At 42.8% G+C, this 25,179-nt stretch overlaps 1 protein-coding gene across 1 annotated transcript in view; it reads left to right on the plus strand.

Moving 5' to 3' along the window:
* The window catches only part of STAC (SH3 and cysteine rich domain), an 80,109-nt gene that overhangs the window by 46,602 nt on the left and 8,328 nt on the right, over positions 1 to 25,179 (plus strand). The window contains exons 3-10 of the mRNA XM_014941498.1: positions 2,850 to 2,950; positions 5,173 to 5,254; positions 6,323 to 6,438; positions 11,064 to 11,145; positions 15,597 to 15,661; positions 16,553 to 16,641; positions 20,478 to 20,529; positions 20,651 to 20,788. Coding sequence (XP_014796984.1) covers positions 2,850 to 2,950; positions 5,173 to 5,254; positions 6,323 to 6,438; positions 11,064 to 11,145; positions 15,597 to 15,661; positions 16,553 to 16,641; positions 20,478 to 20,529; positions 20,651 to 20,788 — 725 coding nt within the window. The remainder of the gene's footprint in view (positions 1 to 2,849; positions 2,951 to 5,172; positions 5,255 to 6,322; positions 6,439 to 11,063; positions 11,146 to 15,596; positions 15,662 to 16,552; positions 16,642 to 20,477; positions 20,530 to 20,650; positions 20,789 to 25,179) is intronic.

Genomic DNA, 25,179 nt, shown 5'->3' on the forward strand with positions numbered 1-25,179 from the left:
CTGAATCTCCGGAACTTTTGGGTCAGATACATTGCCAATAAGTAGTTGTCTAATCTCCAGCATGCAGTTTTGAAATAGCTTAACCATGATTCCCCGAGGAGGTTTGATTTAGTGTGATGGAGATCAGAAACTGAAGAAGAAAGAACTATCCTGGGGAAAAAAGAAAATGTGCCTTGTAGAAATGCCATTTTCAGGGCTTGGGATATGGTAGTTAAGTGTAAATACAGAATAAATGCTGCTTCTTTAAGCCCTTTAGTTATTCCTCAGTGGGAGGCAGGGAGATACATGCAATTTATGTCCAAACTGCCTAGTCCCACAGTAAACCAAGTAGTTAGAAATGACAATGAATTAAAGACAGAAGCTCTTGGTAGTCACAGGGAGTTTCATTGTGGCTTACAAAGACTTCTTGTAGACTTCCACACTTGTGTGAGGGAAATGCTTTTCCTCTTTTTGAAGCCACTACTTACCTACCCACAGGTGACAAATGGCATTCAGCACGTTAGAAATGACAATGCTCTTGGTAGTCACAGGGAGTTTCATTGTGGCTTACAAAGACTTCTTGTAGACTTCCACACTTGTGTGAGGGAAATGCTTTTCCTCTTTTTGAAGCCACTACTTACCTACCCACAGGTGACAAATGGCATTCAGCAGTAGTGCTGCTCTTCTGTAATTTATTGTCTCACTCATTTTCACGGGACCACAGGTTTCAGTTTTGAAGAAGAAGTTGGGGTTTGATTTTTGAAAGTAGCACAGATACTTTGCGTTCCTTTCGCATATCATTTTGGATGCACAGTTCTACTGAGAAATGTGTGTCCTCTGTGCTCACATGGCCATAACACGTAAGGACCAACATCCACCTTGTGATGTTAACACTAAAATGGCTGGAGGAGCGTAACGCAGCCAGCAGAGAGGACTCTGAGACTGACTGCCTTTTCAGCTGAGTCTCGGGAATAACTTGGGAAAGGAGGCAAGAGTTATGCCAGTACAGACCAGCACGAGAGGAGAATTAGACCCAGGGTAAGCGCTGACACTAAATCCATGCTGTATAGGCAAAGCACGATGTCATCTCCCTCTTTTTCATTCTGCCCTATAAACACAATATAAAAATGTGGAGGAAGTCCTGTTTTCTCGCTGTGTGGGTTGTTGACCATCAGGAAGGGTGATTCAGCATTTCAGCAGGAGCAATAAGAGCACAAAGCTGCAGAAGTCGATATTGGTTTGAGCGTGTGCTGTGGAAGAGAAACTATAATTGAAAAAATCCTCACAGCATAGTAATCCAAGTGCAACCACTCAGGAAAAAAAGAAAAAAGCAAACAGGGACATGTTCTCCTAGTAAATCACGTGTTTACGAGGAAAAAACACCCCAGGAATGATGCTAGAAGTGTGATGTTGTACATCAGCTCAATCAAGAGAGGCTGGGCAGGCAGCAAAGTGGGGAGCAGACGCTGACCCCACGGCATGGGAGTCCCTGGGGTGCACCCCATACCCAACCCCATTCACTCCCCATCTCTCCAGCAGTCTCAGTAGGAAGGTGGGAGGATGTCAGCTCCCTGTCCTACAAGAAGCACACAAGTGAAGTGTCTGAGCCTGGCTCAGACAACGGCCCCCTGTCTCCATCAGCCTGCCTGTGTCTGGCTTGAAAGTGGCCACTTCAGGGACCTCTTCCCCTGGAAGTGGTGCTGTCAAGGCTCGGGATCTGCCACCAACCTGATGAGCCCTTCCCTGAAGTGCTTCTTTCAGGCCTAGCATTTCACTGAAGGAAGTCAGCGGCACGTATGTGGTGTTGACTACTCAAATAACCAAGAGCTACATGAGTGCTTTCAGATGCAGGATCTTTCTGACTAATATTCCTATCATGTCTGACTAATGAGGGCTGGTTAAAATGTCAAGAGTTTGGAGGGGGCCAGTTTTACTACCTCTTTTTCTTACTCACTCTCACAGTAGATGATAATGAACTGACACGTTGTTTACTCATTCCTTTAATACAGTCCTGTAGAGATAAAAGCGAAGCTACAGCTTAACTGCTTCTGCATAGTTTAGGAAGTCTTTTGAGTGTATGAATAAGAGTGACTGTTTCTGCCTGGAAGCAACCAGACGTGGCTCTGTCATTTAAGAGTAGATCCACGTTGAAGATAATGCAGAACTACTGTTGCCCAAGTGGGAGAAGTCTACTTCTGTAAGACAGAATTTCTCCTGAAGCTCCCCTACCTGCGGCACTGAACTTTTCCACTGCCAGTGAAGGGGAGCAAGGTCAGACCCATAGCATCCTCACTGCCCCACTCTGGGACATTCAAGGAGCCCTTCTTGCTCCTCTGAGCACTGACCCAGAGAGGTGAGGGCAGCAGTCCCTGGGTGCTTGGGTGGGCAATGGTAGGGGAGCTGGCTTAGCCCTCTCACACACCCCTGGAGATGCAAACCCCTCTCACCCACAGACACTGCCCCTCCACTAATTTCTTGGCTCCCCAGAGCAGCTCCAGACCTGGCTGCTCCTTCAGTGGTTCCCTCAGCCACACATGGCTCTCATTTCAAAATAGGAAATGTTCATGAGGCAGAGTCATTACTGAGATGACTATCCTACAACAAAGCATAATGCAATATTTATCTAAAGGCAGTAATAGCCCAGGGAAGAGCCTGGGTAAAAATGCCTAAAATGAAGAGGCTGTAAAGAAAATGCACATATAAATGTGTATATATATATATATTAAAAAAAAAAAGTAGGCAAGGCGAAGAACGCTGTCAATATTTACTCTGCTGCAGCTGACCTCCCCGTCAGTTCTTTCAGGTCATTTGTTAAGTGTGTGGAAACTATGGATTTTTCTCTAATGAAATCATTTCCATGCGTTTCCCAGGGACGAACGCCAAGCACGGGCTGCGCTGCAAGGCGTGTAAGATGAGCATCCATCACAAGTGCGCGGACAGCATCGGACAGCAGCGCTGCATGGGCAAGCTGGTAAGTGAGCAGCTCGGGGCAGCAAGCGTGGTGGGAGGCACCAGACTGTGCTGGAACCACTTATTTTCATGTGCATGGCTCCCCAGCCGGTATTTATCTGGTGCATTAACAGGAGTGACACCGGGTCACTTTACCGAGGAGGAAAAACTAAAGTCAGGTGGTGCCCTGTTGTTAATTCGGGCAGTTGCTACTGCTCAAAACCCCAAACAGAGATGAAACGCAGATCTTGTCTGGTTTATGGATGTGAAGATGCAGTTATATAATCCCAATTTAGCTAAATGACAAAATGAATTCCCTTGATTTAAACTGTGTAGTGTAAATCTCCCAAGGAATGCTATAGATTAGTCAAAATATATCAGTAGAGTTTAAGAAATGAAAAATCTTTCCAATTACGTTTTATTCTTTTTCTGGGCTTGAAGAAAAAACCATAATTAATCTTAAAAAGAAAAACCAAAGGACATTTCACATTGAGACACTACAGAGTTTGAAGCAATCTCTCAGTAGGAGAGTCTGGGAGAAGACTTGCCCCCGTATGGACACAGCATCGTAGTGCCTAGGTCACCTTTGAGCAGCAAGCTCTCATTATTGACAAAGGCAGGACACCATGTTTGAGAGGATTCTAACCTTGATGACTCCTATGGGAATATGGGTCTTTTGGAAAAGGAACTTGGAAAAATGAGCATTTGGAATATGACAACTGAATACATATAATCATGATGCAGGTGTTCTCAGAGTTGTTGCAACCTGAAGGCACCTGGGACAAATATGAGCTAAAACCAGTTTCCCTGTGCTAAATGATGAAAAAATGCAAGCATTGCAAGCTAGAAACCCCACCTTTCACTGGAAAGGTCTTTTTTCTCCATGAGTATTCAGTGAAAGCAATTATTATTTATACACCTGAGGCAAATCTTCATGCCATAAAAGTAGCCCTGGTGTGAGGCGTTCTGATATAGGAAGCTGATCTGTGAGGAGATGAATAGCCTCATTGCAAGCCTTGGTCAAGCCAAATATTAAGTCACGTGAGTTGTTTCACACATTTCTTGATTCCAGCTTCAGCTCTTGTGGTGGTCACTAGTTTACAAAAACAGAAAAGTAGATGCCAGCTTCACAGCAGGAAATTGTCCAGCAAAGTCATGGGAGTTTTATGAGCTCATGCTGTGTCCGAATCTAGTTTGGGGGCAAACCAAGGCTGGAGAATCAGGAATTTATTCCCGTAAGAAGCTAAGAAACCAAATTTATCCATCTCCTCATTCCTTCTCATTTTATAATGCAGCAAAAGAACTAGTTTTCCGCTGGTTTTTGCTGTGTGCTGAACGTAGAAAATATGCACATCTCCATGAGGCTTTTCCACTTCTCACTGTGGCTAGAAGTTCTCACAGCCTGCAAAGATTAGAAATCTGAAAGACCATCTGTGGATCCCCGATAACTTAAAGGGCATTTCCAAATACTTAGTACCTTCATTTCGGGTACTCAGCCTTTGCCTGAGATATTTGCTGGCTGAGACAGTAAATAGAGAGGCAACAGGAAATGTTTAGCCTTCTAAGAATGGCTTTTAGAGTGGTATAGGGCAGTGTTATTGGCTATATTGTGATATTCTTTAATGGTATAGTTTGAGTTGTTATAGTGCATTTCTCTACAGATGTACATTGAGGGGACATCTGGTCACGACTTGGGGAGTCTTTTGACCTTAAAACCAAAAAAGCAGTGGAAGTTGCAGTCAGTCAAATCTTAGAAAAACCTATAGAAAGGCTTTAAATTCTTTAGGTTTCACAAGTGTATACATGGGAACATGAGGATTGGGACTTAGGATGGGAAAGGATAGTTGCATGTTTAGCAAATGCAAACCAGTGCAAATTCACATTGCATAAGAAGAAAGGGAGAGGGAAACTTCCCAGAACCTCTAATGATTCAGCACTTCTGCTGCAATTAATTAGTGCTGCTTTTCTGTAAGACAAAAGAAAAAGGGGAGCTGAAAATGAGCCCTTCCTTCCACATAAATATGGGAAATTGTTTCTTCCCGAGAGAAAAATCAAAGAATTCCCTGATCTCTAAACCCCACCGTGACTGAATAACAGGAGGCAAATTTCCAGCCTGGTCACGCTGTTGCACCATTAGCCAAAGAACCGGGGTTATTTCTTTATTTCTGCTACGTCAATCATGGCAGCAGTGCACTTCACTTTTTTTTTTTTTTTTTTTTTTTTTTTTGCTTTCTCTCCCTCCAGCCAAAGGGATTTCGACGGTACTACAGCTCACCGCTACTCATTCACGAACAGTTTGGCTGCATCAAAGAAGTGATGCCTATTGGTAGGTTTTGATTGCTTTTCCCTTTGGTCTCCCTTTGGCAGTGCTCTGCGGCAGCAGCGGCAGACTTCCAGTCGTGGTATTTACCCTCAGCAGCCTTCCAGCTCCTTTCGGTGACTGGATGTCCTTCTACCACCTCAGGAAAGGATCCCTCCAAAGATACAAAGCTGGAAGAGGAGAGGGTGTGTTTATTGTGCCTTTCACTCAAAACCCTGTGCATATAACCTCTTAGCAGTCACCCTGTTTTTAAAAATAACTACCTTGAGATCCAGGCAGGAACTTAGGAGGGAAGAAACACTAGAATATTGAGGTGAAAGTCTGAGCTGGGAAGAACCAGATAAAAAACAGAGAGATCAAAACAGCAGGAGGCTTACAAACCACCAGTTTGGCTCTTGAGGGATGTTGCTAGGTTCCTTTCCTTTTCAGCCACACTTCTTCCTTTCCTCATACGTTTCCTTATTGACCGTGTCTACACATTGTCTGAGTATTTAGGAGGGCAGATTTTGCTCTCTCCTGAAAAGAAATATTTTGAAATTGAGAAGTTGAGTTGATTCTGGAAGATATTTCTCCCCACCAGTACTCCGAGAAGGCAAGCCTGGCAGTACAAAAAATGAAAGCCAAAACTAGGCAGTCAGCTTAAAATGACTTGTCTGAGGACATTCGCTTTGTTGGTTTCAGCTGTTAAAAAACCCTCCATTAATTGCATGGCTTTTATCTAAGTTTCTCTTTCTAAAAACATCCGCCTTTTTTGTCAGAATTAATAGAAACATTTTGAACAAACTCTGGCTAAAAAATGAAGTATGCTTGGCTCTCATCAAAATTCAAAATCGAAATTCAAAATGAGAGGAGTATGATCTTTATGGGAGCAGAGAGGCAGCAGAAAATCGCTAGCAGAAGCCAGACCCACTAAGTTCCTCAAACACTTTTTATCAGGATAGTCTCTCCACTTGTGTCTGGGGTGTCCACACACCCCAACATGTGGGTAGATGCAGGTGTTTCTCCAAATGGAGCAAGAACGTGACCTGAAATATCTTCAAGGGACTGATGCAGGTTTTGCTCCTTCTTTTGCAGCCTGTGGAAATAAGGTTGACCCTGTGTATGAAACTCTCCGCTTTGGGACTTCTTTGGCCCAGAAAACCAAAAAGGGCAGTTCTGGAAGTGGGTCTGACTCTCCCAATAGAAACTCTGTAAGTATGCCACATTTTTGTTCTGTTTTGTTTCTGGAGGGGCAACAGATATCCATTCACAGGAGTTTGCATCAGAGTTCACAAACTTGTATTTCAAACTGAAAAAAAAAAACAAAAACCTCACTCTCAGCTTCCAAAATGAGACCAGAAAACACATTATTTTTGCAAACTCATGTTTTAAGTATCTTAGCATCTGAGAAATTTAAGATGTTTAAGATCAGATATTTAAGTATCTGAGAGAAGGGAAAAAAATTCAAATTAAATTAATAATCCTTTATTGAATTGGAAAAGTAAATTATATTCTTTTGATTTTGCATATACGCATAAAAGGGGAATAGAGATATTTAACTGTAACGCTGGAGTAGGTGCATCCCCCTTGTTGTTGATGGTGGGCATTTACCCTTCACACAAGTGGTAATGAGAGGTTGGAGTCCTCAGAGCCCAGATTTAAAAGTACAAGATTAAGCCACTGCTACTGCAACAAGGCAAAGGACTGGCACCTCCACCCCTGCCCGGTGTAGGCTCAGAAGGGAGGTATCGCAGATTTGGGGTCCTCTCTCCAAAACCCAAATAAAGTTAGGTGTGCTCAGCTTTTGTATCCAGACAGGGAGATTTTCACCTTCATGTTAATCGTTGTCATCACTCTCTCTGATCATAAATGTCACTCTCTTCAGGACCGTGGCAGAAGAGCTGGAGAAGGACAAGGGAAATGGTAGTTCCTTTGCTAAACCCATACCTAATAGAACAATAAAATGTCCATTTCTTCCTTACAGGAATTGTTATTTCAACAGTACTGGGGTCCCCATTAGTTCAGGAGCTCATTCATGGTGTTGAAAGAACATTTCAGTCCCTCTCACCTCTCACAAACAGGCACTCAAGCCTATGCTTGAAACTCTCTTTTTTTCCAAGGTGTCCTCCCCTCTTCCCCCTCCCCTGCAAAAAACCCCACTAAATCACACCAGAATACACTGGAGGCTAAAACTGATTGTCATGTCTAAAAATCAGACCCACATTGTCTGACAATCTCTCCTCCACTTGCCTCAGAATAAAAAACATCAGGGACAGGGACATAATGAGACTTGATCTCCGGACCTCAGAACAAATACTTACATGTTTAATTTAAAGTTGTGCTAATGTCTGTTTATGTTTGGTACAACATTTCCCTGACACTGAAATGCATGCTCACTCACATGGCTGAACTGTAACCTCAGGTGGTATACGTGGCCTCTAAAAAGATGTCCATTTGTGTCAGATGGGAAAGAAGACAGACAAATTTAAACAACTAAGTGAAATCTGAAAGGGAGCTATTAAATGACATGTTTTCTATTCACCCTTGTTTGTGCCTTAAAAGGAATTTCGTAATTTCCATTCTTTTTTTTTTCAAACACAAAGTGACTCTACCACCTGTCGCATTGTGATTACTGCTCTTTCTTTCAATTATTTAAATTACTTTGAAACAGAAGTTCTACAAATGTAATTATTGCTTTCTAAATCAATAAAGCATTCTGTTGAACTGTGAATGACAAAAGTGCAGAAATCACGACTGCTGTGTCAGCTTGCCCTAGGGAGCTGATCATAACTAGGTAGAGTGTGGGTGTAGAATGAGGAACGCAAGTTAATTATGGGAATTTCTCCAGGGTATTGAGGCTGAGAAAGAATATAGCATACAGAAAATAGAAAACATTAGAAAGCTGAATAAACAGGCATGTGAAACCATAACTTCTGCCAGTACAAGCCTCTGGGGTGAGACAAGGGTAGAAACCAGCGGCAGACGCAACGCTGATCCAAATGATGGGGCCATGGATCTTCACAGCTGTGATGTGTGAGCCAAGAGCAGGCACTGACCAGTGACCAGAGCAGGGACATGACACTGAGTCCTTACAGCCCAGGTGAAAATGCACCAGAGCATCTTTTAGAGACATGGTTTGGTGATGGTTTTGATCAGAATGAGGTTGATGGTTGGACTAGGTGGTCTTAAAGGTCCCTTCCAACCTGGATAATTCTATGAATCTATAAGAGCCAGCAGCACAGGTGCAGTTAATAACGTGTAGGGGGTAAAATCTTTCCCCAGTGGGAAAGCAGCACTTCCATGCTGCTGTGCTCCTCTCCAAGCAGAAGCAGCAATGCAGCTGTGAGGCTCACAGCAGCACATGGGTTTGGTGGCTGGAGCTGTGGAGAGCTTCAAGGTTCTGCCATGCCACCAAACCAGGGACACCAGGGACATGGTGACACCTGGGATCCTACTTCACCTGGCAGGTGGTGTCCAGGCTGTCAAAGGGTTAGCTCTGGGTCAGAGCTGAAGGTAGTTAAAAGCAAAGTCGATGTTCCTACAAGTCGTGCCTTACCTCTACAGCCATCAAGCTTCCAGGGCTGCAGTTCATGTCTCTGCCCAGAGTAGAGATAACTTATCTTCTTCTGAACTACCCAAGGTATTTTTAACATGGCTGAGCAGTGTGGATGCATCCACTGTGATTTTTTCAGCCCGGATTCTGCGTTTCCCATAAAAGAAAGTGGCCATATGCTCCAGATTTACTACCTACTGCTTCCTTCAAAAATGCGCTGCTGCTGCCCACATTTATACAGAAAGTCACTTGAGGTGATATAAATGTGATTCCAGTTCTTGTTAGTTTTTCATGGATCAGCTCCTCTCAAAAGCAGCTCTTTTCATACAGCTTTTGACTAAAAAAATCAGTGAAGGTAACTGGGGTTACTTCAGGAGTGTTTGAGTGAGGTGTACGCTGGAGAGAGAGTCACTGCACATCCTACATGCAGTAGTACCCAACAAAATATGAAGCTAATCAGCAATTATGAAGCTAGTCTATAAAAGACTGAGGAGCACGCTTTAGCAATGAGCTGGAAAATAGCTGGGACATAATCACAGAATCACAGAATCATCTAGGCTGGAAGAGACCCTCGGGATCATCAAGTCCAACCATCTACCCTACTCTACAAAGTTCTCCCCTACACCATATCCCCCAACACCACATCTAAACGGCTCTTAAACACAGCCAGGGATGGTAACTCAACCACTTCCCTAGGTAGCCTATTCCAATGCCTGACCATTTCAACAAAGCCAGTCTTTCCCTTCTCCATCCAGCAGCTAGAAGTCCCTAGGTATGTTCTACACTGACTCCCTGTTAGCGTTGCTATTGCAGCACTTTTTCATCCAGGGGTGGCCCATTCGTGCAAGATGCAAGACAAGCATGACCTGCTGCAAAAAGCTGAGTTTAAAAACAAGGCATAACAGAGCAGTAAAGTAGAAGGCTCCTAAAATACCACGGGAAACAAGATAACCACAAGACACTTGTGGCATAAATCCACTTTTAACCTCCTGTCCCTTAATATGCTTGGATGGAGAAGTAGGTAGGAAAGTACCAGATAGGGGAAATAAATTGTCAAAGTAGTTTCTAAAAAAAGCTTTGTTGTCAACACTAGTAAAAGGAAAAAAAAAAAACATATAAAAATCTATGAAGTGATTCAGAGTTTGTGCTCCCTGAACAAAAGCGGTGAATATTCCTCATTTGGCTTTTCTTCCTCTAATGCAGGCAAAGGTCTGCAAAGCAATGGACAGAGCTATGTGTACGGTATAATTGTAAAGTGCCGTGGAATAATGAGGTTAAATCCTGCCATGTGCCTTGAAATCCCCTTAACAGGAGATAAATAAAGTTTAGGAGCATATAAGGATTTACAGTTTTTTCAGATTAGGGAGAGCACCTGACTCAAGCTCAACGTTTGGGGGTTTTATGGTTATGTTTTACCCGAAAGAAGGCACATGTTGAAAGTTCAGAAACTGAAGTTCAGTAAGGTCAGACCTAGAGTTGTTTGGAGCAGCTCCTGGCTCCTAACGTGCTGGACATGGAGAAGCTGACTACCCAACCAAGGAATCTGGTGCCTTACGCCAGAGTACGCTTCTGAGGCTTCGGATTGTGTCATCCCACATTTTCCCTCCATCCTAGAACAATGGCTCCCTAATCATGATTGACATTAATATGGTACAAATAAGATACCATAGTAATTCTAACAACAACATTTGGGTTCCATTTTTCCCTAACCATAGCAGCCGGATGACTGTTTAAAAAGAAAGTGAGGGCAGATATTTTAAGACTGAGTTCACCAACTCCATCACACTCCAGCTCCTTCTTTCACGGCATGTTAACAGAATTAAAATCACCCTTAGGTTACAGTTTATTTCACTGAATAATGTATTCAGGGTTAATAAATTAATAGTAAATAGATTCAATTAATGTCCAGGCTCCTTGGTAGATAGCTTTTTAGTGTACCTGCAGGATCTACAAATTCCCCCAAGCCCCTTCTGTTTTATACAGAGTACCACATTGTTTAACATGAGCCTTTGTTCTTTAACTTTCACTTCACTTTATACTGCGGGAATCTTTCGTACTCCAGACTGTAAACTTGGTCTGGAATTCTTTCTGGGCTTTCACTGCTCCTTGTGAAGTAGATATTTGTTAGATAGACAGTTTTCTGCAGTCCCATCAGGCTGACTCGCTCCGCTCTGATAGCACCCAAGTACTACATTCCCCAAAGGCTTTTCCATGGACTTATTTCACCTTATCGTTCACTTTTTCTGGCTTATTCCATCTCATTTGTTCTTTGTGTCCCTGCAGACAGCTGACCTGGCAGAAGTTCCTGAGGAAGGCGATAACTCTGCAGGCACCCTTGACATAAGCAGGAAACGCAGCAACAGCGGTGAGTACTGCCAGGCCAAGAGAGCATCTTCACGTGTATAGGCCCATGTACAACCTAGTTCAGAAATTTTTTTTTATAGAATCATAGAATTGTCTGGGTTGGAAGGGACCTTTTATGGCATGTTTTAGCAGTGTTCTGGTTTTCAAAGCGGTAGGTGAGGGGCGCGTGTAGTTGGTGCAAGAATTTGGGGAATGCTTTTTGCCATTCAGATGAAATCCAAGCCACTGTTTCTCTTTATTTGTTGTGTCCAGATTGGACACCGGTTCAGGTCCATTCCCTATCCCCTGTGCTTCATGAACATGACTGTAGACTAATCACTTAACACCCTCCAGTTCCACATTGGCAAAGTGGAACAAAACTAATATTTTCTTTTCCACATGGTTGTCTTGTCTACACGACTCTATACACTGTCTTTGGGACAGGAAAGGAATCATATAATATCCATATGTCTGTAAAATATCCCGCACAATGAATTCTGATTATAATTGCAGCTTCTCAGTACAACTAGAGTATGTGCCCAGTAATATTTGTAGCCTAATTCTTTGTCTGCTTTGCAGTACCAGCTTCAGTATGATGGGATTTCCAGAAAATCACACCAATCGAGAATTTACTAATGAAATCTCAGCCACTGAGGGATGATGTTTCTGACCTTGTTTTTGAATTCAGTCATGGTGAGGGAATAAATAAGTACGAAGGGGTTTTGAGCTCTAAGCAACACTTCAGGCCCAAACCATCAGAGCAACTTCTCTGGCAGGACCTGAAGGCTGCTTTGCTGAATCTCACGTGACATGTACACTATAGAAACAACTCACAGTGAGCACAGCTTTCTTCTTCATAGCACCCCCAGTGCTCCTTACATCCTGTTAGCAATTCATGTACGCCAAGTACCAGCTTCAGCTGTCCATTCCCTCTTTGTGCTACCTCCTTATTCCTCTCCTCCCCTCCTGGTCGTAGAATCATAGGATCATAGCCAGTCCTATCACTTCTCCTCACTGTGTTCGGTCATTTCCTCCCTTTCTTTTTCTGAACATCTCATCTATGTTACCTGCTTTTTCCTGACAATTTGTTTAGGTTTCCTGTTTTGCAAGTGCATGTTTACCTGACCTGGTTAAAGATAAAGAATTCCATCTGCTTCACATTGTTTAATCCTGCCCACCTGAGATTAATTTGGCCCTGTTTGAGTTTTCGGATAACTTTCTATTTCATTCTTGATCAGTAGTTTCATTTCTGAAACCCAAAGAAACTTTTTGCTCGGAGATCTGTATTCACTGAATGCACCGAGAAGCATTCAAGGAACTTACTCAAAGAGATTAGTTTAAAAACTCAGCATGTGTCAAACCTCCAAATAACTTCCGCAGCACATTAACGATTCCTTTGATCAGCACCGGCTTTTTTACAATCCATCCTTCAGAGGCTCAGGCTATAAATTATGCATCAGTCACTCCAAAAATTTCCCCTTGGCAGATTTTTAATAAACTGCCCGCACTATTTGCACAAGCTATGGAAATGGCAAAATCCTTTCCAGACTGTAAAAATCCTTGCTTGCTTCTTTTTTTTTTTTTTTTCATTCTACTGCTGCTAGGGCAAACAAATAGGAAAAGAGATGGATTTCCGTTGTGTAGGGACGTGAACTATGTACCTCTATGGCCTTCAGTTTCAAGTGCCTCCTGGTAATATCCAGAGACCGTAAGCTAAACAGAGATTAAAAATTTAACAAAGGAAATTCAAAATGTTGTTACAGGGTGATTCACCACTCCTTTTTCTCCAGATATCCCCTCCCTCTTTAGCCCAGAGACCGTAAGCTAAACAGAAATTAAAAATTAACAAAGGAAATTCAAAATGTTGTTACAGGGTGATTCACCACTCCTTTTTCTCCAGATATCCCCTCCCTCTTTAGCAGGTAGTTTCCACATTAATGCTGTGATGAATCAGGTCCATTCTGGTTTGGGTTTGATTTTTTTTTTTTCCCATTTAAAAAAATGTCTTCCACAAATAATATTTTAGGAAAATGTCCATTTTTAGAGTCTTTGCTTAAAGGGAAACAGCGGAAAAGACACAGCCTGTAGAAGAGTGAAAGGACTCAGCTCACATGTGGCCGTGTAATCGCTCCTATAGACCCCTATGACAACGACTTCAAGGGAAGATTCTTTCATCCAGGCCTTGGCATAAATACTATGAAGCAGAGCTTCCAGGTTTACAGCTATAAGAGGCCATACCTAATTTCCAGCCCTTCACCTTCCTCTAAGCCAGTTACGCTCCTTCACTGCTGTGAATTGCCATCTGTAACAGAAGTCCCGCAAGCTAAAATGGGCTTTAAGTGACACGTAGGAGCCTGTTATCAACAGGGATTTGAGCACTTTTCCCCTCCAGTCAAATTGGGGACGTCCTCCCTTCAAACCCGGCTTTGGTGAGCACTTCTCAGCAAGCACAAGGGTACAGTCCAGTTCCCTCCCCACCTACTGGGTCAGCTCCACACCTCTATAATATTTAGGTGACTCTATATCTGTAGCTCAGCTTTATTTTCTGTCACCAAGCAAAAATTACTCCAAACATGATGCTGAAATGCTTCCACTGCGTCTGGTGACTGATTTTCTGCAAGTCCAAAATGTTCAGGTTGAAACTCATTGATCTTTAAGGTCCCTTCCAGCTCTAACCATTCTATGATTCCTGGTTACCCGACTGATTATTCAGCAGAACTTTTCCTGTTTGCCTCCCTAACTCTTTTTCTCCTGGACACAAAACCTAAAGCATAGTAATTTGAGTGATTTGACTTGCCAGCTTGAAATGGCAGCATTTGACACCCCTTTATACAGACGTCAGATACACATATACCCCTATACTAGAAGATACAGGAAATTAATTTTATTTTGAAGGTTGTCCCCCTGGCACTCATGGCAGTCTGCAGTCAGGGTCCCTCTACAACAGGACTTGGTGAGGGGCACAGTGAGGGCCCCAGGTCTGCTGCAGTCAGACCACCTGGGCACAACTTGGGACCTTTTCAGGTGAAAGGCTGCAGGTAGCAGCTCACACCCTGTCTACGTGTTCACACGTTGGACTTTATTGCTACCATATTGTCTTACATTTTATCAGAGAACATGTACGTGTGTCCAGAGAACACGTGGGTGCGTGTCACTGTACAAAATCTTTCTCATGCATGCTATGGCTGCCATTTTGCAAAAATACCACATTTTCTTGACGTCTAAGTACAACTCTCTACTATCCAGGAGCCTTATTTACATTCATACTTGCTTGCACTCATAAAACTTCTTCAGAGACTCTTGGTTTGGTTGTCATTTGCAGTGTAGAATAGCCACAGACATATGTGTTAATGGAAGGAAGGGTAAGCAAGTGAAAGAGCAGAAGGGAAAGAAATTCAGCAATTTTGTGTTCCCTGGCATCTTCTTTCCCCCGAACACATGCAAGCTTATTACAGAGAAACAAAAAGAAAAATGCAGGCAGTCAGCCTGGTGCTTATTACCATTTTGGAGATCTCCAGATTGTTAGAGACTACAAAATCCAGCTTCTGCTCAAAACACCTGCGGAGGTACATGGCGAGAGAAGATGCTGATGGTTCCAGCTGCTCAAAGACTCCAGCTATTAAAATCATATTCAGACTTTATCCAGAAGCAAGAAAGACAGGGCAATTCTTAGACCGTGAAAGGGAAATTCAATCAAGTCGCTGTGGTTTTTCTAGGGAAATAAATGAGGACAGGCATCAGTCGGCTCATGAAGCAATTACAACCGAGGATAACTGATTAGATAGCAGGTACTCTAGGTGCTGTGACTGCTGTCTTATTCTGTGAATTTGTGACTTAGGAACTTGGAGGAAAATTTTCACACATACAGGCCTGTGTCTCAGGTAACCCATCCCCATTTGGGTGACGCCTGTGTTCAGGTATCTGCTACAAAATCATAGAGAGAGGCAGTGTATCCACTGCCCCCCCCCCGGCAGGGACTACTGCAGAGAGAGATCAAAGGTGGTTATCAAACATTTAGAGATAGAGGGTTGAAGAGGGGAAAGAAGGCGTTTTGCATCCAAACCTCCTGCAATATTGCTCATATGTGCTCACCAGGTTTTGCAGGCGCTTTTAAAAGGAAATACTGCTCCTCCTAAAGATGAAGGTGCAGCGTTCAGTGTGAGGAAAAGGCTGTCAGACTTTGAATAGTAATGCAACCAGGGGACCTAGGTTCCATTCCCAGTGCTGTACTTGTGTATACTCATCTGATCAAAATGGTTGATTTATTACAATTGTAAGTTTTTTAGGACAGGGATTGTTTTGTGCTATATGGCACACGTGGTATTGTTGGGCGTGTAGAGGGGTTCGGAGGAGAGCAGGAGGCATCGAAGGAAGTAGCTGGGAAAGGGAAGAGATTAACAACACAAAGGTGATCCTGTTGAGGTGGACAGTCTTAAAGTACTGCTAAAATGTTGTGTGTTTGCTTTGTTTCAGTGTTTACATACTCCGAGAATGGCACAGAACACTTTGGAGAAGAAACAAAAAGTATACATTCTCCGGTATGGGCATGAATTTTGTGAGAATGCAATGGGAATGGGAAATTATATAAAAGTCTTGGTTTTATGGATAGCTGAGGACCTCGAGTAGGTCTGCTGGGGCACTATTCTGGAGAAGCATCAATATGTCATGTTCTTATACCATTTCTGGGCCACTGGCCACTGTTGGAAGCAATATACAGGGCAGGATGGCTCTTTGATTTACCCATTACAGTCCCTTTATGTTCTTCTGTTTATTACAAATTGATATCATGAACACAAAAGATCCAGTGTGGAAACCATGTCATTATAACAGTAGTAATGTAAAAACCACAGATTTGATGTGGAAAATTATTTGGGTTTTGGTTTAGGAGCTTTTTTTTCCCTCCAGATTACCAGTGGAGAAAGTGAGGAGAGTGTAGCTGGTCTTCTCTGTGGGAAGCCCAGTGCAAGCAGCTTTTTGTTGAAGAACATGATTTTCCCACCTTGACTTTTGGACCTGTGCACTGTACAGCTCTAACTCCATCCATAACGAGAACTGTATAATAGACATTTCATATAATGCCATTAATACACTGCTGTGTACTTGTAAGCTTGTAAGAGTCATTTGTTAACAGAGAACAAAAGGTAGACTCGTTTTTAAGATCCCACCCAAAAGACTCGTGCAGAATCCTGCTTGTGTTCTTTGGAAGCCTGGAGTTTGATCTTGGGCTTCCAAGAATCTTATTTTTAAATGAAGATAGTTACTGCCTTAGTGGCTCACAATGTATCTGTCCTTCAAGGTGTGAAAACAATGAGATGATTCCAGCTCGTTCCTTGGAAGATCAGGCCCTGGTTCCTCAGTCTCTAATAAAGTGAACCAAATTCCTGAACAGGACAGATTTTTAAATTTTCTTTTTCTCTTTTTTCTTAAAGGGACCATTTTATAAAAGCACGTTACAAATGAACACCTACGTTGCCTTGTACAAATTTGTACCACAAGAAAATGAAGACTTGGAGATGAGGTAAAACCTCAAAATATTTGTTAGTTGATTTGACCCATGCAAACTGGGGGTCATGTGGCTGTGTATGACTTCAGGGGAGGGAGGGTTCATTCTGACATTTGTACTAAACATTTTTTATAGAGGTATCCACTTGTAGATACAAAGATATCCTCTTAAATAAAAAGCTGGTGATCAACTTTTTTGGCAAGGACGCAATAGACAAAAAGTTTCAAAAACACTTTTGTAACTTGTGGAGCAAGAAGGCTTTCAGCTAGAAAATATTCCATTTCCAGTTGCTTTGTTTTTTCAACCCGAAGTTTTCAACTAGGTGTTCCTTACTATCCCTCATGCTTATGCTGAGCATTCTGCCAGTTCCTGTTTGATTGTCCCTCACATTCAGGTGATGTTTGAGAAAAGAGAATGTTGTCCAGCAGCTGGATGACAGTGTTTTCACATGAGATATAAGAAGATGCATTCCAAACTTTGCAAAATAAACATGTTAAATGTATTACTTTACACTTTCTTCCCTGATTCTGCAGCAGTTGCTAGCACTGCAAGGTCTAATTGAAGCTCACTGAAGTGAAAGGACATCTTTCAATGCAATTAGTTTGACTCATGCTCCTCACATTTTGCATGATCTTGCTTTTGTCTTGGAACTTTTGTCTTGAAATGCATCTGCTCTCTTCGACTCACCCCCCTTTATCAAAATAATCATGCACATGCCACAGAATTTAGGGAATTGCCATAGAAATGCCCCGCTCATCAGCATGTCCTTCACTGAAAGTCTTTTTCCTGTTCCCAGCTGTACCTTCTCATTCTCCTGGAACTTATGGGTAGGATGTAAGGCAGAAATTACAGGCTTCCCTAATTCTGCTTTCCTGGCATTTCCTGATCGTTATTTTAGGAATGGCAGGTCTTCAGGAAATAACTACAGGGTGTGGTGACCTTTAGTGCATAGTCTTTTTCCTGTTCCCAGCTGTACCTTCTCATTGCTCTGGAACTTATGGGTAGGATGTAAGGCAGAAATTACAGGCTTCCCTAATTCTGCTTTCCTGGCATTTCCTGATCGTTATTTTAGGAATGGCAGGTCTTCAGGAAATAACTACAGGGTGTGGTGACCTTTAGTGCAACTTGTCGGCTATTCTGCTTGAAGGATTCCACTTTGCATTTCCTCTAGAGGTGTACTCCAGCTTGCATGGTTGTTCCATGCAGAGGAACACCACTCAGACAAGCCTGCACGGGACTACTGTCTTCACCAAGACATAGCAATCCAGAAAGCATGACCTTCTCCAAAAATTCTCCTGTCAATCATGGGGAAAAAAGCAACCTGGACTATCAGGACTAACAGGCTCTTTCCAGAGACACCAGCCAGGCTTTAGACCAGTGTTACTCACTTACAGCAGCATGGTCTGTCCCATGGCCAGAAATTCAGTAATACATGGGTTAATGTTGTTCTGTAAAAGGTGCCAAATAGCTGGTAATGTTGTTTGGTCACTGCAGAGCCAGGCAGGGTTCAGCTCAGTTCCATAAATTTTCATTTAACGTCGTTGAGTTGCTTGAGATGAGCTCAGCGTAGCAGTGTTGTCAAGGCTAACAAGCACTGTCCTGGGAACCCAAGTCAGGTGTCGGTGGGATGCTGATCAGCCCCAACATAATGAAGGAAGGCAAGTAGCAGGGGAAGGCCCTTAGCTGGGAAGAAGAGTTGGGGGAGATTTCTGGAGACCTCAGCTCACCTCCGAGGGGATGCAATGGGGGGTAGGTTATGGCAGTGGAGAGGTGTCAGCCCTCATTTCAGCAGCAATTAGTACTCCCCACAACCTTGATTTCTTCCTCAATTGCAGGAGCAGCCAGTCAGGTTTTCCAAAGCTCTGGCATTAATAAAGTAGGACATTACAGTAATATGCTTAGTCTAAGGGAAGGCCTTACTTTACAATAAGTAGAGAATCCTGGGGACAAGCAACCTCAGGTTTCAGATTCTGCAAATAGAATAGAATAGAATAGTTGGAAGGGACCTGCAGTGGTCATCAGTGGTGGCTGATGAGAACCTATCTTGCCAGCTACTGAAATCTACAGTGCTTGATGTAGAGCAGACAACTTACCCAGGGTTGTGATTTACAGAAGAAAAAGATGAGCCCTGAGAGTGGCTTCAACCGGTAGTAGGATGCCCCCTTTCAGGGATCAGCAGCCTTTGTCGAGGAAGCAAGAGTCCAGCTGGGACTTCTACTTTGGATCCTTTTGGGAGATTGGAGACATCTATGTTACCTTTGTGCTAAAAACATCAGAAAGCAAAATCTGTAGGCCTCGCATCAAAAAATCTCAGTGCTCAGACCACTGACGTGGAGAGACTTTAAGTTTTGTCCCCATTTTTCTGTGACAGACAAATAAATTTATATTTTCTAAGTTATTTTTCTAACAACCAGGCTGAAGGGTATGGATGGGGCTCTCTTACCTTTCAACACTTGCTGAAAGCGTTCTTCCTTGCAGTGTAAGGGCTCCAATGGTTTTACAGCCTGTTCACTTTGAAGTGGCAAAATGGGCTTCCTCAAAACCTTTTTAAGTGTTTTATATGAAATATTAACTGCAATGAGGGATTCAGCTGTGCATTCCCATGGAAGAAATCTTTTACCACTGGGGTACCGGGTTGTCCTTTTTCTCTAGCTTCCTTTCTCACCTCAGCAACATTTAATTATTCCAAACATATTGGAACAGCTTCCTGAGCAGGACACGAGGAAAATCCTACCCTGTTCCCCTACTGATAGTGGCCTTCTGTGAAAGCTGGAAAAGTGGTTCAGCTCACGCAGTGTTAGGAGGCTAAATGCCTGTTTCTCCAGTTGTCAGCAGCAAAGATGACCACTTGGAAACTGGAACAAAGAGACCCACCACCACCATCTCCAGCTGCATCCTGGACTGGTCCACATCTTCTATGTGTGCTCTCAAAAAGCCTGTTAAATTGGAACACGTTATCCGTCATGTGCTCCAGATACATTTGCAAACTCTTGTGCTGACACCTCAACAATACAGTGAGCCTAAGAGAGAACGTGAGGAAAGCTGAATAATTAGGGGTTAACCATTAATTTTATTAAGATCAAAGAAATGCCTGTTATCAGGCAGACGGAGCTTTTTCAGGTTAATCCATCTGGAAATGGGCTGCCGCTTACTTCCCACAGCACAGTGCTATTATAATTACATAATAACGTTGATGAACTGCCACCAATGAGGGGAAAGAGGTCAAATAACTGTTCAACAACCTGCACAAAATCAGCTCAGCCCATTTTCCTATTAGCATTTCCAGCCAAATTGTTCTCCTAGCTCTGCTTTGGAACTAGTCAGCTGGATGCTGATACTTAGCAATTACAACCCTGCACCGCACATTATAAAGGTAAATATGTCCCATTCAAATCAGAAAGATATTCCTGGGCAGAATTATATCCCTGCTGACTAATTGCCTTTGTCAGTTAAATAGAACTCTTTCCCTGCTGCCTTCCTTCTGCAATCACAGCTTGAAAACACAGATGATAAAGTGGTGTGTCCCAACAAAGTGAAATGTCTTGAAGTAACAAGATAATGCCTGTAGCAAATAGGGACTGTGTTTTAAACAGTTTCATATTAAACAAGGCAAAAATTTGGTTCGCAGATGCTGTATCAAAATAAAGATCTACCCCCAGTACATGGAGACTCTTTCCACATTACCATGTATGATGGAAGATAACCTTGTTGCCTCATTGAGTCCACCTGCAGGAGATGCTCAGATAAGATGACCAAGACAGGGCCACCTTCCCATTAGAATGTAATTGTCACAGCTGACGCAGCATAACAATTAAGAGTCATCTTAACTACTATTTCTCTTCCAATTACAGGCCAGGGGATATGATCACTCTTCTGGAAGACTCCAACGAAGACTGGTGGAAGGTATGTGCAAATTATTTTATATCTGTTTTCTTTCTAAAGGGAACAAAAAATGTTATTTTCAAAGCTATGAGTATTGAAGTTAACAATAATTAATCTCCTTCTAACAATGTTTTCTCCACAGGGTAAAATTGATGACAGAACTGGATTTTTTCCTGCTAACTTTGTTCAAAGAGTGCAACATGATGAGAAGATTTACAGATGTATCAGGACGTTCATTGGCTGCAAGGAACAGGGGCAGATAACTCTGAAAGAGAACCAGGTAAGTTCCCCTGTGCCAGATCCCCACTGGATTTGAGCATCCAGCAGCCTGACCGATGACTGTAGGGAAAGTCATGCAAGAGGAGCACAGGCAGAGGCAGTTCATTGCAATTTGACTACCAGATTTGTTATTTGTACATTAATAGTATCTAGTATCCAGTGAAGAGCAGTCTTGGGCTTGTGCAAACGCATACTCTGTGCCTAATGTTGCCTAAATTTTCAGTCTCACGGTCATTCATAAAGGTACTTCACATATTATGCACTCTCCTACTAACTTCAGAGGGACAGCTTGAAGAATACATAGTCTTAGAGGCAGACCTAGTGTGCCTGAAAAATGATCTGGTTTTCTCTTCACTATTAGAGCTAATCTAATAAAAGACAGTGTGTTCCTCCTCACATCTTAACATATGTAAAGATCTAAACACGGCTCATTGCTTTGGCTTCAGTAGGAGCAGAGTTAAGGCAGCACCAAACCAACCTGTAAGTCTTAAATATAATTCTTGTTCAGAGTTGCAAAGTATTTTTAATCATTAATTGCTTGTGTCACTCCATCTCCACAGGCTGTAATTTATTCTAAACTAGAAGTGCTGCTGTGAAGTGAGAACTTGCAGGGTCCATCCACCCTGGCATACTTTCAGCAGCTCCTTCTACTTAGTGTCCTTCAGGTGGCAAAGCCATGGCCACTGTTAAGCAATTTGTCTTTGATCTGATTTTAAATGTGATTTTTTTAACACAATTCTTACCACACGTCTAATCCATCCAAGTGTCAAGTCTCATGATGCTGCTACAAATGCTTGTTGGGGTAAAGTGAGAGAAAAATATGGCTCAAAACCTGCATGAAGGGACAGTCAGGTTGGTGGTATAAGCTCATGTAAATAGGAGGATGGGTGACTAAGGGTGATGCACAGCTTGAGTGACACCTGGATGAAACAGAAGGCTAGATTTTTCTCACTGCATCTTCTGAAGCCCAGTGTTCTTCTACCTCATTAGGCATTTCCTTTCCTTTGGCAATTGATGTCACATCACCAGGAATTGTTTGCCTTACAGTGCCTGGACAGCCACGGATTTTAATAGAGTAGAACCTAAGTCAGCATCAGGGTGGCCTTCAGGGCCGTAGATTTTTCCACACAGAACTTCAGTAACACTTCATTCCATGCTGGATAAGATTAATTTATACCTTTGCTGCTGCTGTCTTGTGGCATAGCAAAGAATGCAAGGGCTAACAGTTCCTGGGTATACACAGGGAGCAATACAGTGAGCAGAATATATTTTAATTCCCCCTGTGCACATAGTACATTGGGCAGCCCTGAAGTTGCCAGAAAGAGAAAGTGCTTAATTTTTTTTCACCCAGCACCACTTACTCCATCTCCACAGGCTGTAATTTATTCTAAACTAGAAGTGCTGCTGTGAAGTGAGAACTTGCAGGGTCCATCCACCCTGGCATACTTTCAGCAGCTCCTTCTACTTAGTGTCCTTCAGGTGGCAAAGCCATGGCCACTGTTAAGCAATTTGTCTTTGATCTGATTTTAAATGTGATTTTTTTAACACAATTCTTACCACACGTCTAATCCATCCAAGTGTCAAGTCTCATGATGCTGCTACAAATGCTTGTTGGGGTAAAGTGAGAGAAAAATATGGCTCAAAACCTGCATGAAGGGACAGTCAGGTTGGTGGTATAAGCTCATGTAAATAGGAGGATGGGTGACTAAGGGTGATGCACAGCTTGAGTGACACCTGGATGAAACAGAAGGCTAGATTTTTCTCACTGCATCTTCTGAAGCCCAGTGTTCTTCTACCTCATTAGGCATTTCCTTTCCTTTGGCAATTGATGTCACATCACCAGGAATTGTTTGCCTTACAGTGCCTGGACAGCCACGGATTTTAATAGAGTAGAACCTAAGTCAGCATCAGGGTGGCCTTCAGGGCCGTAGATTTTTCCACACAGAACTTCAGTAACACTTCATTCCATGCTGGATAAGATTAATTTATACCTTTGCTGCTGCTGTCTTGTGGCATAGCAAAGAATGCAAGGGCTAACAGTTCCTGGGTATACACAGGGAGCAATACAGTGAGCAGAATATATTTTAATTCCCCCTGTGCACATAGTACATTGGGCAGCCCTGAAGTTGCCAGAAAGAGAAAGTGCTTAATTTTTTTTCACCCAGCACCTCTTTTGATTGTTTATATACATGCATACAGAGGGAAAAAATATTACCAAAGCAGAACATGAGTTTTTGCACCCTTTGTGCTCTAGAATAAGCAATACAGAGGGGTAAAGCTTGGGGAGATGATGGTGTGGGAACATGGTGTGCCAGCACGAGGGAATGGCCAAGGCCCGAGTCCCTTCTGGTCAAGGTGGCTGCTGCTGAAAACAGTGAGGGCCCAGTTTCTTGCCCCATTTCTCACGAACCCACAGGTTCCAAGAGGTCAGCTTCATCTAAACATAAGGATTTCTTGTTGTCCCTATATCATAACAGGCTCACGAGGGAGCTCGCAGTCAGGGACGCATCATTGTCTCTGGTGGGGCAATAGGTAAAGAAATGGATGAGTCTGTCCTGTCTGTCTATTCCTTCTTGTGTTTTACCCAACTTATTCAGCTCTAGCTCAAACCCAGGCAAATGCTTGGATGTGAATGCTGGTGGGTTCTCACTTCATGTGGGAGAGGCTTCAGAGGAAGAAAAAAAAAATAGCATTTGGCGTAAAACAAGGCAGAGATCAGACTGAACAAACATACAAATGCAGAGACGTGGGAGAAAAGGAGTGGAACCAATAGATCCCACTCCACCCGTGCACAAATTATGCAAAAAGGGGACATTCAAGTTGCTTCAGGGCCTTTTTTGATAATTACCAAGTGGGACAGTGATAGAAAGGCATGGACACTCATCTGCTTCTCTCTGTCCCTCCATCCAGGGTTTGAACCCCCTGTAATAGCCCTCAGTGAGAGCTGGCAGCCTGTACAGGGCTAATGTGTAGTAGCAGCACGGGGACAGGAGCATAAGGTCTCCCAAAGCCCTAGCCCTGGGATGTGTTCCTGCCATGGTGATCACTGCCTTAATGGCACTTTTGTGTTTTTTAACAGAATACCTTTGTCTTCACTGTGGAAAAACTCTTATTGTGAAAAACATCTTAATTGTTATTCGGAATTTTTTTGCTTTAAAAATTTATTTTGTATTTCCGAGGTCAAATTTCCTTTCTTCTTTCTTCAGCCATTTCTCTTATTTTCTGTCCTTTATTTCCCTATTGTTTTCCACGCAAAGCAGAGAGAGAGGTGCAATAGGGAAGACAGAAAAAGAAAAAGACCTCATGTGAATGAGACTTCTGGGAAAAGTTTGGCAGAATTCTTTCTTTTTCTTTTTTTTTTTTTGTTTTTTTTGTTCTATTTGGGGATTTCTGTGGGATGTAACCAGCCATTTTAGCTGTCTCTGGACACAGTGTCCAGGGTGCTGTGAGTGCAATATCTGTACCATGTGCAAAGCACTGGCTTGTTCCAGATTAGCAAGAAGGGGAGATTATTCACTGCTACCAATTCCTGTCAAGTCTCACTTTAGCTAGGAAAACTCATTAGCTGGAGTAATAAATTCTGGTGACTATAGTATGGCAAATTGTCTTGATTTTATAGTGTTAATTCACTGGGTCAAATTCTGCAGGGTCTAACAGGAGTCCAGAGCCATTCAGACACCAAAGGCAAGGATGATATGCCAACAGAAAAACTTATCCAGTGACAGTACTATGAATTTTTGTTACATTGCTTGGTGCCATCCATGGTTTATACTGCAGGCTCTATCCCCTTTGTGCCTTGTATGAATGTTCCCAGGTAAAGAGTCTATTCTTGTAAGTCAAAAGGCAATATATTCAGATCAACAAAGCTACACGACTACCTTTAGAAAAGCCATTTCAGCCAAGCAGAGACATTTTCAAAGTCTGAAGCACAGTGGGTGAGGCTCTCTCTGGAATCACTTAGCAGTTTCGTGCCCCTGGGAATAACATCTTGAGCTTCAGCTTCGTGCAGACCTTTGTGGCAAAACCAATACTCAAGGAGAGGACTGAGGAAAAAGCAAGACAACGTCTTGAGCAACATGCATGAGCTAGTCTTCACAAAGGATCTCTTGAAAATTTCATTATGAAATTAGAAAACCAGCCTGGGGGAGAAAGCGTGGTGCTTCAGAGGCATCAACATCTTGGAGTTCAGGGTTTCGTGACAGATCGGTGGGTCCCGAAACCAATTCGAAGATGACTGGGCACCACAGGGCTCAATCAGGAATCTGTGGGAGGGAGGCAGACACAACCCCTGACATCAATAATGCAAGATTATCAACAGGGAAAACAAAACCTGCCAATTTCTGTGGCTTTCTGTTCTTTTAAGCTGTCTCTCACACAGTACTGTCTGCATAA

Source organism: Calidris pugnax, unplaced genomic scaffold (genome assembly GCF_001431845.1).
Source record: "Calidris pugnax isolate Ruff unplaced genomic scaffold, ASM143184v1 scaffold23, whole genome shotgun sequence".
NCBI classification, from domain to species: Eukaryota; Metazoa; Chordata; class Aves; order Charadriiformes; family Scolopacidae; genus Calidris; species Calidris pugnax.